The following is a 13461-nucleotide window of genomic DNA, read 5'->3' as shown; positions in this document are numbered from 1 at the left end:
TCCCAAAGTCTACCTGATATTTGAGAGCAGCTTACCCATTGAAGCAGCTTCTACCTGAAGCTGCAGCCTCACCAATGACCACTATTAGCACTGGCACTGCTGTGGGCTGGCAACCCTTAGGGAATGCCTGCCATTCTTAATTGAATGGCAGCCCTGCAGCAGCCATTTAATTAGCCACAGCCAGAAAATTACTGCCCCTGGTCCAAGGTCCAACCACCCACCGAAGCAGGGTCGCCTTCTGCTTTCGGCTGCAGTGCCAGGACTTGCCAACGAGTGACAAAATTCAGCTCAGTTTCACAAGCCACCTTTTTGTACAGTGCCCGAGTAGCTTTTTCTCATATGTATTATCAGTGAGGGTTGCATCACAACTGAACCCAATACAATCTGCCCACCTACCCTGACAGTGATACTGAGGCTGATTCTAGGCCTCACTGCCAGCTTGGCAAAGATCAGCTAACTCGGCACAGTCTAGGGATCAAAGCTGAATTCCTTGGTCCGTGTGGCTCCATTCCACACTGTGCAGTAAAATTAAGAACTGAGCCGTTGGGACAACCCATCAAGTAAAAAGTCAAGATTATCAATTATGAATGGGGACATTTTAAGCCAATACATTTGTACACAGTTTTGTAATCAGTCCTTCTCCAGAAAGAAATCTCTCTGAATACATACAGAGATATGGTCCAGATATTGTTTGTCTTCTGACTGGCTTATCAGCTGTGCTATTTTACCAATGTATCGAATATTAATTCCACATTTGTGCAGGGCATTTATCAATGTGCTACCGTCAGCAGGGACAATGACATGATTCACACAGTCTTTGATCTAAAAATGAAAAAAAAAAGGAAAAGAAAGTTCAGTCTTTATGCCAGACACCATTTAATAGACATTTCCTCCCAACAGCCATACCTCCTCCCCAATACCTCCTCCGTAACCACTTAATGACAAACAACAGCTGTGAAAACATTCCATCCAATAATGCTCAGTTGTTTTTAAAGTTTGAGAAGGCTGAGGCTTGTAATCTGAACTATCTATTTTACTTCCATTTCCTTGCTCTCTCCATATCCTTTCATGTGTTTCTTTAAGCGTTTAGCCAATTCCTCCTTAAACAACATCTTTGAATTGGTTCAGTAGCTATTTATGATAAAGCATTCCATAATCACAATAAATGTTTGCATTAAAACATCCTTTCTAACCTCTCCCTTCTGGTCTGAATGTGTGAGATCCTGGTTACCAATTCACGAGTCGCTGGAACTTTTTTCATCAATCCTTTCACAAATTCAAACACTTAAAATAAATTCCCCATGACCTTTAACATTCTAAAAATACAGCTTTCGTGTTTTTGTAAGTCTGTCACAATGTTAATATTTCTCATTTCAGATCTCATTCTTGTGAATCTGCATTTGTCTTTTTCTATAAAAATCACTTACAAAACTGGGAATCTGTACGGACACGAGGAAAGCTGCAATTTCCTTCATCAATCGCTTCTGAAGTTGCAGAGCTTCCAGTTCAGACTCAGGAAATCTTACAACTGCAACAAAAATTCAATTCTGATTGCAAACAATCCACTACATCTCAGCAGAGATGGTGTTATATGATAAACCAAGCAATTAAAAACAACTCCAAGCACTTAATGCACAAATGGTTATGGTACTGGGCTTGTAACCCCAAGATCAAGAGTTCAAATCTCACCATGGCAAATTATGAAACAATATAATTTCATCTGAATAGGAACAGATAGAAACGTGTTTGTACTCGAAAGAGTTACAACACGCTCACAATTGTTTGCAATGCATTCAGTTTAATGGAAATCACAAGGTTTCTCCCATTATGGTGCTAATGATGAATAATGCTTTCCAATGTTAGTGCCAAATACTCTGTCTTTGGTAAATATTGCATTTATCAAGGTAAGGGTTGTCAGTGAAGGTAGAATGCACAGATCTCCATGGTGGCACTCATCTTTTGACCAATGCTATCTTTGGCCTCACTTTATATCTCCTACCAGTCTTTTCCCAAAAAACAATATCTTTCATAATTGACATCTACTTCCATCTTCCACTGTTGGCAAATATGAAAATATCACATTTCATAAAATAGTACCAAGTTAGCTACAGCTTCTTGGAACTTCAGATGGCACGAGTGGATAAAATATGTTGGAGAGTAACGTGCTTGATGACTCCAAAAATGCTGGGAGGTCACTTACTCTATGGGGTGAATTTTACAGACCCTGCCAGTGTATTTGAAGGCTGGGGGACACGGTGTGGGGCAAGTAAAATAAAGCAGCTGGCCAGCCCTCCACCCTCCTGCCCACCCCCAACCTGTCCCCATATAACAGAGGCAGCGGGGTCACGGTGATATGTGGGGGTAGGGAAGACGGAGCAGCCTGGCAGGTTTCACTTCATGGGTAAAGGCAAGAAAGAAGATGAGGGGGTCCTTTGAGAGTCCCCTGTGCCCATTGTGGGCAGCACCCCCAAGATGGTACCCACTTTGTGCGTCTCCCCCAGCCTCCAAAACCTGACACCGCACTCCCTCCCATCACCACACTCCTCCCACAGGTCTCCAGTCCCTCCCCGATCAAAATGCCCGATCTTACCTTAAAGTCTGGTATCCATGTTCTTCCTTCTTGGATACTGCGAGTAATCCCAGCAGTGGCTACTACATGCTTCTGGGACTACAGAACTGCTGACCAATCAGATTGACCAGCAGCTCTTGACAGCGGGACTTTTTATCCCTGAGAGGTGGAAGACTTGCTCTTACTTCACTAAGGCTTCCCCCAGCATGTTATCACTGCAGGGCTGCCAGATTTAAAGTCGCTGTGGTGCCAACTGACTTTTCAACCAAGGATGGATGAGGAATACGTCACCCCCATAAAACTCACCCCTATTTAATAAATGGCACATTGTAATATATACAGAAATGATAATGTTGAGCACAATGTTTACCAAAGTTTCCTAATTGCTTAATGGAAAACACAGATCAATTTGGTCTTGAGCTACATAAATCATGAAAAAATTTGGGATTGGAATTCTAGTCATTTAATCTGCATGTTGTCCAATCGCAATATCATCTGCAGATACGGGACCAGCTTTCATGTGGATGTTTACAACACCAAGCACTTTGTTCGCCACCTCTTATGAACCCTGCATTGAATCAGTGTTGTCAGATTGCTTGAATCAAACACTTCTTTATTTAGCTAAACACAGACGACTGAAATGATCGCCTTAGCCTGCACATCATTCTAATAACTCCAATTCAGACTGAGTAAGACTAGGGTTCTATTTGATCCTGAGCTTCCAGTCCCATTTCTCTCCATCTCAAAAACTGCCTATTTCAATCTCTACAACATTACCTGCCTCCTTCACTACCCCTGTTGAAAACCTCATCCAGTGCGTTGTCACCTCCAGATTTAACTATTAAATGCTCTCTTCGGCAGTATCCCAGCTGTGCTCCAACTTCAGTTCAGCCAAATCGCTGCTGCCTCCAATCTATTCAACATCAGGTTCCACTCCCACGTGACCCATTCATCTTGTCCTACATCGGTTCCTGGTCACCTTTAAATTCTCATCCTCATGTTTATATTCTTCAACTTCGCTATTTTTGTATTTCCAGCTGTAAAAACCCATTCCTCTCAGTGAACTTTACATTCCTATGAACACTTGTGCATCATCTCTCCTTTCATCCCAGCTTTGCTGGCCATGCCTTCAACAGCCTGGGTCTCAATTCCCTTCAATTCCCTCCCTAGAGCCCTCTTCCTTTTCTCCTTTAAGACCCTCTTTGACCAAGCTTTTGGTCACTCCTCCTTTGGATCAGAAACTGCATTTCTGCCTCAATGAAGCGCTTTAGGGTCGTTCTTTACATGAAAGGCTCTATTTAAATACAAGTTCTTGCTGAAACCTTATATAGCTCCGTAGGATGCAAGACAGTACATTAATCACTTGAGCCATCAGGAAACTGTGTGTAAATCATTTCATTAAATCTTAACATTTCCTTAAAAACAAGTCAATTCAATACTAATCTCTAATTTTGTTTTTGTTTGATCTTCAGACGTGAGCGGCACCAGCAAAGCCACATTCATTGTCTATCCTGAGTTGTGTTGTCCTGACAACTGGATGGTTTGTCTGACCACTGCAGAGGCAATTAAGAGTTAACCACATATTGTAAGGTCAGAGTCACATGCAGATCAGTTCAAATAATAGTCACAGGTAACCTTCCCTAAAGGATGATAAACCAGTTGATTGTTTCCAACAGCTTTCATGGTGCAAACCCAAACATTACAGATTTATTGAATTCTATTTACAGGACGCCATGGTGAGATTTGGGGGTTACTAGTACATAACCACTATGCAATTGTATCCAGATAATTATGAAAAACTAGTCTAATTCCAACAGAAGCTCCTTCTCAGTTGCAAGAAGAGTTAAATTCCCTGATACGATGAGGTCTGATCCTACACAGTGGAACCTAAACAATATCGGAGAGGATGCTACTGTCAACTATTCATTTTTTTTTTCATGAATCCGCATTCACTAGGTCCTCTTACATAACTGTTCTAAATCTTTGGAGAGTCAGTCTGCACCAAAAAAATGACAGATTTATTCCAAGTGCAGAATATGATCCAACAAGAAGGCAGATAATTAGTAAGCAAGTGTGAAACAAGGGTTAGAAAATTGACGAAGGGGTTTGGCAATGCTTAATGATACATACTTCAATGGCGAATAAGGCAGATAAGCAGAGAGCACAGGCAGGCACTTGGAAATATGATATCATGGTTATTATGGAAACATGGTTTAAACGATAGGAATGGCAGCTCAACACTCCAAGTTACAGGACTTTCAGACAAGATATAGAGAAAGGGATAAAAAAAAGGAAAGGGGGTTGCAATATTGTGAGAATGGATGTTATTTTTCAAAATATTTTGGGGAGTATTGTGTTATTCTGTAAAAAAGATTGGGTGTCTATGTGTGCATGTGTGATTTAATTAAGCTGGGCTTGATAGAAGTCAGACTGTCTGGGTGTTTGGAAACATGAAAAGGTTAAAGGTGTTAAGTTTGAGGTACAAGTAAATAGGTTAGATCTAATGTTTGCATTTTTAGATAAGTTGAGAGGCTGTTTGAATTTCAAAGGACAATCAGAGGTGAAAGGGAAATGTTTGCATCTTGTAGGAGTCCTTGGTAAATAGTAATGAAGATATATTTTTATTGACCCAAAAGCAAAGACAAGATGGAAACATGAAAGATCTTATACTTGGAAGGGTTTGAGTTTTGAAGGGGTGTGACAACAATGGGATTGAGATGAAAGGGGAAAAGGGTATATAAGAGGTACTGTGGACAGCTGTCGAGGTAGAGAGAGCAAGAGATAGCTGTTGAGCTGGATAGTTGTTGAGCTGTTAAGCTGGAGCTGTTTGAGCTGTTGGAAGGACTTGGGCTGCAGCAAGCAGTTTTATTCTGAAGTGAATTCCCTAGCAAAGTGGAAGAGGTTAAAGGTCATGTGGTACACCTTTATTGAAGCTACAGCCTTGTGTGATATTACTGGGTTCCACATTTAAATATCTATAAGGGTGTGTTGCCTGGAAAGTGTTTACTTGTGGGTTTGACCAAGTAGAGGCTTTTGTGAGAATATTTTGTAAGACTAACCATAATTGTGTAACTGTAATCTTGTGTGCTTAAAATAAAAATTGTTCTTAATTTTTAAAAACCCCAAAATCTGTTACTGGATCTCTTACTGCCGAGATTGGGACGTCATCTTCTTGTTAACAGAATACAAAAAAAAGGGTGTGGCCCGTAAGCCAAGTTTCCCTCTAGGACTTGGTTTGCTCAGCAATTAACACCGGCTGTGATCATAACAATACTGAACAGTGAGCAGAAAGGACTTGCATTTGTATAATAACTCTCACAACCTCAGGACATCCTAAAAGTGCTTTGTAGCCAATGCAGTACTTTTGACATATAGTCCCTATTGTAAATAAGGGAAATGTGGCAGCCAGTTTGTGCACAGCAAACTCCAACAACCACAATCTGATAATGATCAGATAATCTGTTTTTGTGATGTTGATTGAGGGATTAATATTGGCCAAGATACTAGGGATAATTCCCTTGCTCTTCTTCAAAATAATGCCACAGATTTTTTACATCCACCTAATAGGGCAGGCATGGCTGTCATTTAACATTTCATTCAAAAGGCAGCACTTCCTCAGTACAATGCTGGAGTGTCAGCTGTGATTTAGGGTGATGTGCTGGAAGGATTATCTAATGGGTTGAACCGAAGAATAAGAGCGAGCAATTACACTGCTGGTAATGTACTACAGAGCACCAAAAAAGTCAGCATGGATTTATTAAGGGAAGAGTGTCTGACTAACTTGGTTGAACTTTCTAAGGAGGTAACAAGGAGGGTTGATGAAGGAAGTGCTTCTGATATAAACTACATGAACTTTAACAAGGTTTTTGATAAGGTCCCACATGGCAGACTGGTCAGAAAAGTAAAAGCCTATAGGATCCAAGGAAAGTGCAAGTTGAATCCAAAATTGGCTCAGTGGCAGCAAACAAGGGGTAATGGTCAATGGGTGTTTTTGTGATTGGAAGGCTGTTTCCAGTGGGATTCTGCAGAGCTCAATACTGGGTCCCTTGCATTTTGTGGTATATAAGCAATGATTTATACTTAAATGTATTGGAAGATTGTAAATTATACAAAAATTGGTTGTGTGGTTGATAATGAGGAAGAAAGCCATAACCTGGCAGTAAGGTATCAATGGACTGATCAAGTGGGCAGAAAAGTGGCAAATGGAATTCAATCTGGAGAAATGTGAGGTAATTCTTTGGGGGAGGAAACAAACAAGGCAAAGGAATACACGATAAATGGAAAAATACTGAGGTGTAGAGGAACAAAGGGACCTTGGAGTTCATATCCACAGATCCCTGAAAGGAAGCAGGACAGGTCACTCATTACAGGAAGTGTTTGCACTAGATAGGGTACTGAGGAGATTTATGAGAATGTTGCCAGGATTGAAAGATTTTAGCTATAAGAATAGATGGGCTGGGTGTTTATTCTTTGGAACTGAGGAGGTCGATGGGAGATTTACTCAGGAGTATAAAATTATGAGGGGCCTAGATATAGTAGATAGAAAGGAACCATTTCACTTAGCAAAGAGGTCAATAAACTGGGAAGCATTGATTAAATGTCTGGTAGAAGGATTAGAGTGGAGTTGAGAAAAAATATTTTCACCAAGAGGCTGCTGGAACTCACTACAAAAACAGAATTACCTGGAAAAACTCAGCAGGTCTGGCAGCATCGGCGGAAAAGAAAAGAGTTGACGTTTCGAGTCCTCATGACCCTTCGACAGAACTCCATCCCCACCCCCTTTCTGTTTCCCCCTTCCTTTTGTTTTTTCCAATAAATTATATAGATTTTTCTTTTCCAACCTATTTCCATTATTTTTAAATATTTTTAAATCTTTTATGCTCCCCCCACCCCCACTAGAGCTATACCTTGAGTGCCCTACCATCCATTCTTAATTAGCACATTTGTTTAGATAATATCACCAACTTTAACACCTATGTGTTCTTTTGTTCTGTTGTTTGTAACATCTTTTGATGATCTGCTTCTAATACTGCTTGTTTGTCCCTACAACCACACCAACCCCCTCCACTTCTCTCTCTCTCCCCCCACCCAAACCCCCCCCCCCACCAAACACACCTTAAACCAGCTTATATTTCACCCCTTTCTTGGACTCACTCAAGTTCTGTCGAAGGGTCATGAGGACTCGAAACGTCAACTCTTTTCTTCTCCGCTGATGCTGCCAGATCTGCTGAGTTTTTCCAGGTAATTCTGTTTTTGTTTTGGGTTTCCAGCATCCGCAGTTTTTTTGTTTTTAATCTCTGCTGGAACTCACTGCCTGATAGGGTGAAAGAGGCAAAAACCCTCATTGCATTTAAAAAGTAATGTATATTACCTGGTGAATAAACGTTTGGGTTGAAACGAATGTCAAAGATGGTGTCACTGATGGAGCCTGTCTCCTGACATACTGCCTTCATTTCCTCAACATCTCTTGTATAATCTATGGAGGAAAATAAGAAAAGACTACAGTACAAGTTAGGATAAAGTCTCCAGACGTCAGACACCACTGTTATGAGAGCGTTTAACAGCCAATTATGCAATAGTTTATAAAAAGCTTGAACATTAGACACACCAGCTTCAGTATCTCATCTTGTGTTATTATATAACAGTGTTTAGGTCCCATTAAAGCTGCAAAATAAATGAGTGTGCATTTAGAGAAATGGGCAATTGTGAATTCTGGTCCAAAGCAGACCCAAGGTGTAACTGACAAAATCATTCTGAGCAGTATACATGAAAGATACTGGGCGGGGTTTTCTAGTACCACTGGGAAATTCCTGCCCAAAAATCAACAGACCTTCATCTCTCCAAATATTCTGGCCACGCCCACAATGATTCCCACCACCGGCGGAACAGGAAAATCCTGATGAAAATGCTGATGCTCTGCAGGCCAAGGTGGCTGAATTACGGAATGCTGAATTACGGAATGCTGGATCACATGTACCAAGGGTTGCCAACTCTAGTAGGATGTGTTCCTGGAGATTTTAATCACACAACCTCCCAACCCCAACAATCCTGCCCAGTCAACGATCCCATCTGCAATGTTATCACATCTAATAAAAGGTAACTGTTCGATGATAATGAAAAAAATGTATATTTTAAATCGATCCAATGATTTCACTCCTCAGCCGTGGTGCCCAGAAGATTAATCTTTCATTCCTGGAGACTCCAAGACAATTCTGAAGCAAAGGCAACCCTACATGTGCCCAATTCCCACTGTGCCAAATATTATGCAGCACGATTGCAGCCATTTCAAAAAGAAGCAGTGTCATTGGCAAGTGCAGACCTCCTTTATATATTTAAGTTGGTAAAATACGGCTGCGCATTGCCCCCAGTGGCCTGGATTTTGCAGCTGCAAACCAGGCAGGCCATCCCTCCGCACATGTAAAATGCAATATGACGACACGAGGCCAGTAATCCAACATCTTCGCGCCAGTCTCCAACGTAATGGAAGGCAAGCGGGTGCTGAAATCGGAAGCCCGCCTGCCATTTTGAAATAAATGATTAACAAACTTGTGAGCTCGTTAACGATCCAACCTTATATGTAACTTTTTGCTGCCCACTCTATTTTTGTGCATCATACAGGAAAAAGTTGGGGAGTGCTTTACATCAATTATGAGGAGGCAGAGGATAAGTTTGCTAACAGGACCATGGCTGCACGGAGCAGCAGAGTCTGCTGGTGAAAGTGGCAGCATTTACGTTTTTTGACCTCATTTTTTCACTGTTTTGAGCCTGCCATAAGAAATAAGGAGAGGCTGAGAGGGCAGGGAGCCTTTAAATTTGTGGCGTGACTGACTTCCTGTTCATGGCATAACCCCCTCCCGCATGACTTCCGGCCTAGACACCCAACTGGGCACAGAGCCTCCTTTCGTACCGCTAATTGGCCGCTTTCCCACCAGGCGGTCATTAGTTAGCCTTCCGACACTTGATTTGCTGTGCTAACGTGGCGAGAGTGGGAGCAAGTGGACCTCTCAATTTGCATTCCACCTCCCTTACCCCACCCAAAGCTGTAAAATCCAGCCCAATGAGTTTAGGCAAGGGTCCATCAAGAATGCAAGCCTCATCCATAAAAAAATGATTGCACAGGAGTCCTGGACAATTTGCTTGCTGCAGCAGGCCTCTTCAGGCAAGGTGGCATTTGTTTGGTGGGTTCTTTTGTCTTTTGCTTCAATTTGTTCCATGCATTAGCTGGTTCAGCCTCTACTTTTGCCCATTTTTTTCCCCCAATCTAGTATGCTGCTCACTTCAAAGTAGCAACTTTAAGAAAAGAGGTAAGGATATACGTTCATTTGTGGGTTCCAAAGCTGCTGCTTAAGTTAGTGGAGGAAGAAGAGTTTGTGATGGAGATGCAACAACTCCTCAACATTCTTATATAAAAGCAAAAAACTGCAGATGCTGGAAATCCAAAACAAAAATAAAAATACCTGGAAAAACTCAACAAAAAACTTCTGTTAAAGAGTCATATGGATTCGAAACGTTAACTTTGTTCCCATCCGCAGATGCTGTCAGACCTGCTGAGTTTTTCCAGGTATTTTTATTTTTGGCTTCAACATTCTTAATGTGCCCATCACTACCCCGGGATGTGCACTCAAATGCATCAGAGAACATTCATTTTCAGCCTCTCCACTTCACAGCTATCTGCTGCCCAATGATCTGTACACATCTGAACCAGGGATGCATCTTCCCATTGCACTGAAGATTACCACAACATGAGGTTTACATGCTACCCTAGCCTTCTGAACCATCCAAAGCGCTCAGCTGCCACATCAGTCTACAGTGCAATATATTTGATAGGATTGGGAAACACTGGCTTAGCAAAACGCAGCTACCAGGTAGGCATCAGAGTTTCCCCAGAATTACACACAATTACTCCTGTAGGCAGGAGAACACTTCATTACATGAACTCTGTAGCCTCCAACAAAGGAAAGGGTCTGCATTCAATTAACGTTCATTTGGAACGTAATCATGGCAATAACATTGTGCACATCAGTGGCCCTTATCCTGGGAGCAGGTGCAGTGCCTTCAGCATCTGGTAGAAGGCACTCACAGCTGTGGACTCCACTGAGAGAGCTCCAAACGCAGACAAGTTCCTCAGCCCAGACACCTCAGCATTAGTCTGCAGTTCTTTGGCTGCAATCTCTACCTAAAATCAAAAAAATGTCGCATTGCACCTGAGGCATAATTAAAACAGTGCATGCCAAGGGCAATGGTTATGCACATTGCTTAAATAGTGCTTTCCAGATTGTGTGGCAGTCACCACCTTAGGTACATGCTATACTTGCAGGATTGCAAAAACTGTGTGCAACAGTGATAAGTACACTAGCGTTTGTCTTCCTCCTTGTACTAGTCCATTTCTTAAATTTGCAGGCAAGTACAAGTGACTTGTTTAACTGCCCTACTTGTACCACCCTCCCCTTAAACCAGCTGATATTTCACCACTCTTCTATTTTTCCTTAGTTCTGTTGAAGGGTCATTCGGACTCGAAACGTTAACTGTGTCCCTCTCCACAGATGCTGCCAGACCTGAGTTTTTCCAGGTATTTTTGTTTTGGATAACTGTACTGACTGAGGTAGAGACCTCTCTCAAAGCAGATACCACCTGTGCTTCTACTGGACAGTAGTCTTCGGCCCCATATCCCTTCACCCCCTGCTCCAGGATCTCCGATGCTACAGCATCAAAAGGGAACAATTTTGCCTGTAATTTCCTGCTGTTTCATTATGGGCAATATTCCACTTTTTGTTACCCCACAACTTGGCCTTTTATGGAAAGCAGCAGCCTTCTAAGATGTTGCACACCCCAACCAAGTGTGCTATGTGTCGCGCTCTCTAGGCAAGCTTTCCCTGGGTTTGTAGACTATTTAAAAGAAGGTACACGGCTTACAATTACAAAATTGTCACAGCATCCCATGCTATGGTGCAAGTGCACCATTACCACATGTAGAGATTCAGTTATTTTCCTTTATAAAGAACTTGCATTCTTTTGAGGTGCAGTCACTTATTTTGTAGGCAACTGCAGCAGCTAATTTGCGCACAAGCAAGGTCCCATAGATAGCAAATGAGATAAACAACCAGCTAATCTTCTTTGGTTGTTTTTGTTGAGGGACTTATGCTGGCCACTATTTGGTAACATCTTCAGCTCTTCTTCAAATGGTGCTATGTGTCAACTGAGCAGGCGAGGCCGCAGATCAGGAATAAAAACAGCAGTTACAACACTACAGCATTCCCTTGTTACTGCACTGATGTGTCGGCTCAGATTATGTCCTGAAGTAAGAACATGAAATCACAATTCTGGCTCAAAGGCAAGAGTGTATCAATGACGAATGCTGATAATGATGATCATAAAATTTGGGCTACTATTGCTTTTCTGTACTGACACCCAAGTGCTTTCCGGAATTTTATTCTCAAGCCAGGTAGAGTGCAGCATTTAGAGAAAGAGTTCAATCCTGAGTATACTCAAACCTCAGGTTACCCTTACGATGACAGTAATGAGCTAATTCACAGAACCCACCCTGCCAAGACAGTGTTTTACATGATCAGAATTCAACTCAACTGCAATGCTAGAAAAATTATTTGTGAACCTAGGGCTTCAACATTATTCAAGAATTCAGATTTCACTTGCGTATCCCACACACCAGCATTACTTGCATTTTCTTCTTTTTAAAAAAAAAATACATGCTGCATGCACTGCTCTCCACCAATCTAGACATGGCCTCCGATACCTGATCCACAACCCTCCCATGTATCATAGCTGTAGGTAGGTGTTGCATTCCCCCCCACCCAGCCCCACCTTCGGCTAACTTCTGCAAGCACTGGACTCCCTTACCATAATTTTCTGTTGCGCTCTCTCCATCCTCCAATAAACTCTTTCTTCTGTCGCTTCTGCGCATTTTCTCCTTCAAGAGCTTTGCGAACTGCGTGTGCCTAAAGTATGAAAAACAGCCTTAAACTAACACGAGCAGAGATGATAAGTTGGTGGTTAGCAGCAGCACCATCGTCAAAATTACAGAACACGGATTTCTTATTGCAAGTTCAAGAAATTGTCCTGTTAGGAAATGAAATTTCGAAATCACGAATTTGGCGCACTGGCGTTGCAAAGCGATGAACTGCGCAGCAACAGGTCTCACAAATATATCTGCTCGTGGCACATCATCATTTTTACTGTTGCCAGTAGAACAGGCCAAGTGGAAGGTGGTGCTTTGCACCAGGTGATGAGGTGAGAACCAGAGGGCAAGTCTCCTGGTTTACACGTGGCATCTAAAGGCTTTGGCAGAGACTTGGGAGCAAGTTATCTGATTACTCTGAGAAACCATTGAAGGGCATGGAGTTCATCCTGTGTGGAAGCTAAGAGATCTTCCTCACAAGAGGGGTAAGCTAAAAATCCATCATTATTTTGTACCATGTACAATATTTATATACTTATACCTCATAACATTTTAAATGCAAACAAATTTAAATATAGTAGAAAACAGTTTTCAAAGAGATTTGTAAATTTTAAACCATGTCCTCCAAGTCTGTACTCCCAGTTCAAGCCTGCTTACATCTACTCAATCCAGTCTCTCTGAATTTGGGGAAGATTGATCTCACTACGCAGTGGCCAATATTTGTCCTGGTGTTTGCTTAACAAATATTAACCCACGATGTAGAACTTTTGTTCCAAAGTGGGCATTGTTCAAACAACACATATTTGTGATGTGCCTGCCTCATGATTTGTCCAGGCTACAAATAAATCTGGTTCACTGTATTCTGTTTTTAATTTCAGTTGCATTACCATTGGATGAATGGATTGGTTAAAGCCAGGGACTTTCTCATGTAGAGGAGGGAGGGGAGATAAACAGAGAGCAGGAAAAGCAAAGACACACC

General features: G+C 41.9%; 1 protein-coding gene across 4 annotated transcripts in view; it reads right to left on the bottom strand.

The window, feature by feature from the left end:
* LOC121285876 (clustered mitochondria protein homolog) overlaps positions 1-13461 on the bottom strand; it is a 96382-nt gene that overhangs the window by 19564 nt on the left and 63357 nt on the right. For all 4 annotated transcript variants that reach the window (XM_041202796.1, XM_041202797.1, XM_041202799.1 and 1 more), the window contains 4 exons: positions 12425-12522; positions 7941-8045; positions 1428-1528; positions 670-822 (listed from right to left, as the gene is read on the bottom strand). In XM_041202796.1, the coding sequence (XP_041058730.1) occupies positions 670-822; positions 1428-1528; positions 7941-8045; positions 12425-12522 (457 nt within the window). The remainder of the gene's footprint in view (positions 1-669; positions 823-1427; positions 1529-7940; positions 8046-12424; positions 12523-13461) is intronic.

The sequence above is a fragment of the Carcharodon carcharias genome, chromosome 13 (assembly GCF_017639515.1).
Source record: "Carcharodon carcharias isolate sCarCar2 chromosome 13, sCarCar2.pri, whole genome shotgun sequence".
In the NCBI taxonomy this organism is placed as follows: Eukaryota; Metazoa; Chordata; class Chondrichthyes; order Lamniformes; family Lamnidae; genus Carcharodon; species Carcharodon carcharias.
This window is presented reverse-complemented; position numbering and strand designations above follow the sequence as displayed.